Source organism: Nicrophorus vespilloides, unplaced genomic scaffold (genome assembly GCF_001412225.1).
Source record: "Nicrophorus vespilloides isolate i.1.1-1 unplaced genomic scaffold, Nicve_v1.0, whole genome shotgun sequence".
Lineage (NCBI taxonomy): Eukaryota > Metazoa > Arthropoda > Insecta > Coleoptera > Silphidae > Nicrophorus > Nicrophorus vespilloides.
Window position 1 is genome coordinate 953 of NW_017099622.1, and position 5,504 is coordinate 6,456.

At 31.0% G+C, this 5,504-nt stretch overlaps 1 protein-coding gene across 1 annotated transcript; it reads right to left on the minus strand.

Annotated features, from left to right (window-relative positions):
- Positions 1 to 3,227: 3,227 nt before the first annotated feature.
- LOC108564889 (protein SCAI-like) lies at positions 3,228 to 4,358 on the minus strand. The gene is made up of 3 exons (XM_017924088.1): positions 3,730 to 4,358; positions 3,463 to 3,645; positions 3,228 to 3,403 (listed from the first exon to the last, which is right to left on the minus strand). Exons 1-3 carry the CDS (start codon positions 3,858 to 3,860, stop codon positions 3,232 to 3,234), a joined length of 486 nt encoding a protein of 161 aa, XP_017779577.1. The 5' UTR covers positions 3,861 to 4,358; the 3' UTR covers positions 3,228 to 3,231.
- Between the last annotated feature and the right edge of the window lie 1,146 nt (positions 4,359 to 5,504).

Consider the following 5,504-nt stretch of genomic DNA (forward strand, 5'->3'; position numbering starts at 1 on the left):
CCACATCGGCGCATTAATAAACTATCTCCTAACGACCTATTTTCTTCCGACTTGTTTTTCTCTTCTCTTCTCCTATTCTTTATTTCTATTTTTTTTTTCTGTAGCACACAATGTTTTATCTGTTTCCGAAAGATAAATGCAACGTATGGAGAGATAATCGATACCCGGGCATTATTAAAAAGGATGTAGACCAAAATAATACTAAAAAAGAACAAGGACTAGAAGGATGAGTAGTAGTAATAGTAGTAGAAGCAGGAGGAAACGAGAGGAGAGAGCTTCTTCATCCATTTATAAAACTGGAAATAGTGCAAGCGAATGTATGTCGTATAATTTATATACTCTCTTCTTCTGCACTCCAATTATTTTTGGGACCTGGTTGACAGCCAACACCAATTTATGTTGGCCGACCTTTCGCTAAGCGAAGAACTGTTATGGAAACATAAATAATTTTTTGAACTCGAGATGAAATCAAGTTTAACGAGCGCACAATCCCGAGGAATTAGCTTCTTTAGCTGTACTTGAACTATCCGTTTTCTCAGTTTACAATTTCATTAATGCAAACGCTTTCATATACACTTTAACTATATTGAAATATCAATAGTTTCATTGAATTCCATTTTTTTTTTCAATAAATAATCGCATTTTTTTTTTACATATAATTGAAATATTTAAAACAACATTCCTACATAAATCGTTTTCTAACATTTTCAATATTTGTTAATAATAAATTAACAAATTAGTTATTAAGAAATCATGTTAACATCAAAAAGCTTTACTTAAACAATAATTACACATTTGTTCTCTAAAATTTATAAGTTTTATAACTTTTTGGTTTAATTGAATTTATTTTTTGCAGACTTTCAGCTTCGAAATTAAAAAGTAATAATAATTAAAGAGAACTTTGTGTAGTTTTGTATAAATAATTTAAGAATTTGTAAATTAGTCATTGAAATTATGAAACTTTGTAAATTTGCATTTACAATATTTAATTATAATTTACAATTTTCAACATATTTGCATCATTTACTATAAATTTAACTTTATTTTTACTAAGAAATGAAAAACAACGCAAGAAATTCAATAATTATAATTAGATTTTTTTAAAATTTCAATTTGCTTGCAACTGCTAAACCTAATTTGTAATTAGAAAAAAAATAGATTAAAATTTATGCTTTATGAAATTTAAATCATATTTTTTCTAGTTCAAATAATTTAATAAAATAATCGAAGTAAATTCGTCAGTTTTAATATAATTAAATTAATGAATTTAAGAAAATAATCACTTCTAGTATATTTTCTAAAATTTACAAATATCAATAATATTTTAGCTTTCATATTTCTATTGAATTTGTTTATAATTTGTATTTGTTTTCTATATATATATATATAGTATACTATTGTTATTTACTTGTTAGTAAATATACAATAGTTTTCAAATTCAAAGTAATTTGTTATTAAGAAATCATGTTAACATCAAAACGCATTACTTAAACGATAATTACACATTTGTTCTCTAAAATTTACAAGTTTTATAACTTTTTGGTTTAATTGAATTTATTTTTTGCAGACTTTCAGCTTCGAAATTAAAAAGTAATAATAATTAAAGAGAACTTCGTGTAGTTTTCTATAAAACATTTAAGAATTACTAAATTAGTCATTGAACTTTATTGTTGACTATAAAGATAAATATATTGTTTCCTAATTATGAAACGTTGTAAATTTGCATTTACAATATTTAATTATAATTTACAGTTTTCAATATATTTGCATCATTTACTATAAATTTAACTTTATTTTTACTAAGAAATTCAATAATTATAATTATTTTTTTTTAAATTTCACTTTGCTTGCTAAACCTAATTTGTAATTAGAAAATAATAGATTAAAATTTATGCTTTATGAAATGCAAATCATATTTTTTTCTAGTTCAAATAATTTAACAAAATAATCGAAGTAAATTCATCAGTTTTAATATAATTAGATTAATGAATTTAAGAAAATAATCACTTCTGGTATATTTTCTAAAATTTACAAATATCAATAATATTTTAGCTTTCATTTTTCTATCGAATTTGTTTATAATTTGTATTTGTTTTCTCTATATATATATATATTTAGTATACTATTGTTATTTACTTGTTAGTAAATATACAATAGTTTTCAAATTCAAAGTAATTTGTTATTAAGAAATCATGTTAACATCAAAACGCATTACTTAAACGATAATTACACATTTGTTTTCTAAAATGTACAAGTTTTATAACTTTTTGGTTTAATTAAAATTATTTTTTGCAGACTTTCAGTTTCGAAATTAAAAATTAATAATAACTAAAGAGAACTTCGTGTAGTTTCGTGTTCGTATAAATAATTTAAGAATTTCTAAATTAGTCATTGGACTTTATTGTTTCCTAATTTTGAAACGTTGTAAATTTGCATTTACAATATTTGATTATAATTTACAATTTTCAATATATTTGCATCATTTACTATAAATTTAACTTTATTTTTTACTAAGAAATGAAAAACAACGCAAGAAATTCAATAATTATAATTAGATTTTTTTAAAATTTCAATTTGCTTGCAACTGCTAAACCTAATTTGTAATTAGAAAAAAAAAATAGATTAAAATTTATACTTTATGAAATTCAAATCATATTTTTACTAGTTCAAATAGTTTAACAAAGTAAATTCATCAGTTTTAATATAAGATTAACGAATTTAAGAAAATATTCACTTTTAGTATATTTTCTAAAATTTACAAATATCAATAATATTTTAGCTTTCATTTTTCTATTGAATTTGTTTATAATTTGTATTTGTTTTCTATATATATATATTTAGTATACTATTGTTATTTACTTGTTAGTAAATATACAATAGTTTTCAAATTCAAAGTAATTTGAAAACTATTGTGTACAGAAATATGAATTATCAAAAATATCAAAAATTATAACTATTTCAATCATAATATGAAAATTCATATTTATTGAAAAGTTTATCGTTATTACATATTTGTGCAATTTAGTTTTATGCAGTTTAAAAAAAAAGTTAATTATTATTAAGTAGATAATGTAGATTTAATTTAAGTTTAGAGTAATAATAATTGGATGAATGTAAGATGAAACTTTAGATTGTTTTGTTATATTATGTGTTATGAATCAGGGTGTATACCTCGTGGGGAATTACCTAATCGAGTGGTGAATCATGAATGAGCGCTCCTTATGTATGCAATTACCGCGGCCGACTGTTTGTATGTGCATGCACGATGTGTGTGTGTGTGTGTGATTGGTGTGTAAATAAATACCTGTCTTCCTTTGCTGCTCTCGAGTAGTAAGCTCTGCCCCGGATTGCCGCATAGAAGGAGTACGCTTCGTTCAGGTAGTTCGTCTCGCTCGTCCTCAGGCTAAAAATAATTGTGTTGTTTATGAGAGATGTACGTTTATTGTTGTGTGATGCACTTACTAGTAATGATAATAGAGTTGTCCAATCTTCGAAGCGATTTCACCGATTTGCCACCTCTTCAGACCATACTTGGTGTCGAGGATCTGCCTGTGCTGCTGCTGGAACTTCCACAGCTTCGTGTATATGTCGAAGGTCCTGCCGAAGTAGGCCTGCCACTGTTTGTGTCCGTACTGCGGCAGATCACTGCAAGGAGGATGAACAAGAGAAAAAGAGGTCACGATTTTTTTTTCATATGATGATGATGATGATGATGATGATGCTTCTTACCGCAGTCCGTTGAAGAGTTGTTTCGACTTCTCGAGTAAATGGCAGAACTCCATGACCACTTTCCGCTCGTGCTCCTCCATGTTCGCCATGCCTACCATCGTTTCCTCCCCGATGGATTCTTTCAGCCGCATAAAACACCTTCGCACTCGGTCGGGACTCGGTTGTAAACTAATTCATGTATCGCACTGGAGGCGTCGAAAAATCGAATAGCGGACATCATGGCCGATGTTAGCGCCGCGACGCGACGGCACTGACGTCACACGACGACGACGTTGGCGATGGTGACGACGCTGACGACGACGTCGACACAGAGGCACGCGGCTCGCGAATTCCCACCATCGTGTTCGTATATCGTTACTCAACGTGTTACGCAACGGGCGGCAGCTGCTGCTGTGCAACCATCATCACCGCCGAAACCACCACCTCTAGCGTCGCGACGCCGCTCCTCATCTCCGCTTCAGAAACTTGCACCGCTCGTTTTTGCTCCGCTCTCCACACCGTGTGCACACTTCCCTCTCGTCGTTCTCTGTTTTCTTTTTTCCTTTTTTTTTTCCTCTCTTCCCGTTTTGATACGCGATATTATGCGCGCTTTTCCAAAAACGACACCCACCGCAACAGAATCGCACGCATTATGGAAAAATCAATAGCCGCTTTTTTTTTTGTACGCAGGGGTAAACTAGTGCACTCTATGGGTGGGCGTCTCGACAACCCCTCGATCCACGCTGAAATCTAAACTGGAATTACAGTTCAACCCCTCGTTCATTTCGAGGGTGGAAGCGTGGGGGCGCTCCATCACACATATTCAATTATTTTGAAACTGTTGTAATTTTCAGTTAATTTCAGTTATACTGCTCATTATTTTTTTTTTTAATTATTTACAAAGCAATCTATCTACAATAAAAAGACAGTTAACATGCTCTAGTTCTTGGCTTAATAGTGAGAAAAAATATATATTGGAGATTGATCCAGTGACCAAATTCAACAGAGTGCTTATTAAAGAAAAAAATCACTAACACTAACTTTAAAAGCGATTGGGAAGGTCCTGTGGTTTGAATCGTTTCAATCTTCGTCGATGAGATTCAGTGTGTGTAAGCTCAGAGGCAAGTTGGTTTGAATGGTCCTCCAGCCGATTTTGGTATTTGCTGCTGAGTTTCGTTATCTCATTCTTCACAAATCGGACTCCAGTGTATTGATGTATGTATTCGTTAGTCAAGAACCAGGGAGCATTGGCAATTGCTCTGAGCGTTTTTGACTGAAACCGCTGTATGATGTCAATACTTGTATTACAAGCAGATCCCCATAGTTCCAATCCATAAGTCCATATCGGTTTTATTATCGTTTTATATATTAAATCTTTGTTTTCCGCTGAGATGAATGAGTATCTACTCATCATCCAATGCAATATTTTTACCGTCAGTCCTAGCTGTTTTCTTTTTGTCGTTATATGCTTTTTCCAGGTGAGTCGACGATCCAGATGCATTCAAAGATACTTAGCATCATCAGCCTGTGGTAGGGCTCTTCCATTCAGTGTAACGAGTGGACAAGTTTGTCGACGCATTGTGTACGTTACATGCACCGACTTAGTTTGATTAGCCCTAATTCTCCACTTTCTAAACCAATGTTCTATACTATTCAGACTTCTTTGGAGTATCTGTGAGGCCGTAGTTCGATTTTGGTGGTATGTTAGAATGACACCGTTGTTCTAGCAAATTTGGCTATAGTGGCGTGCTGAAGTGCTCATTCTAATATATATGGATGTAATATATAAAATTTCA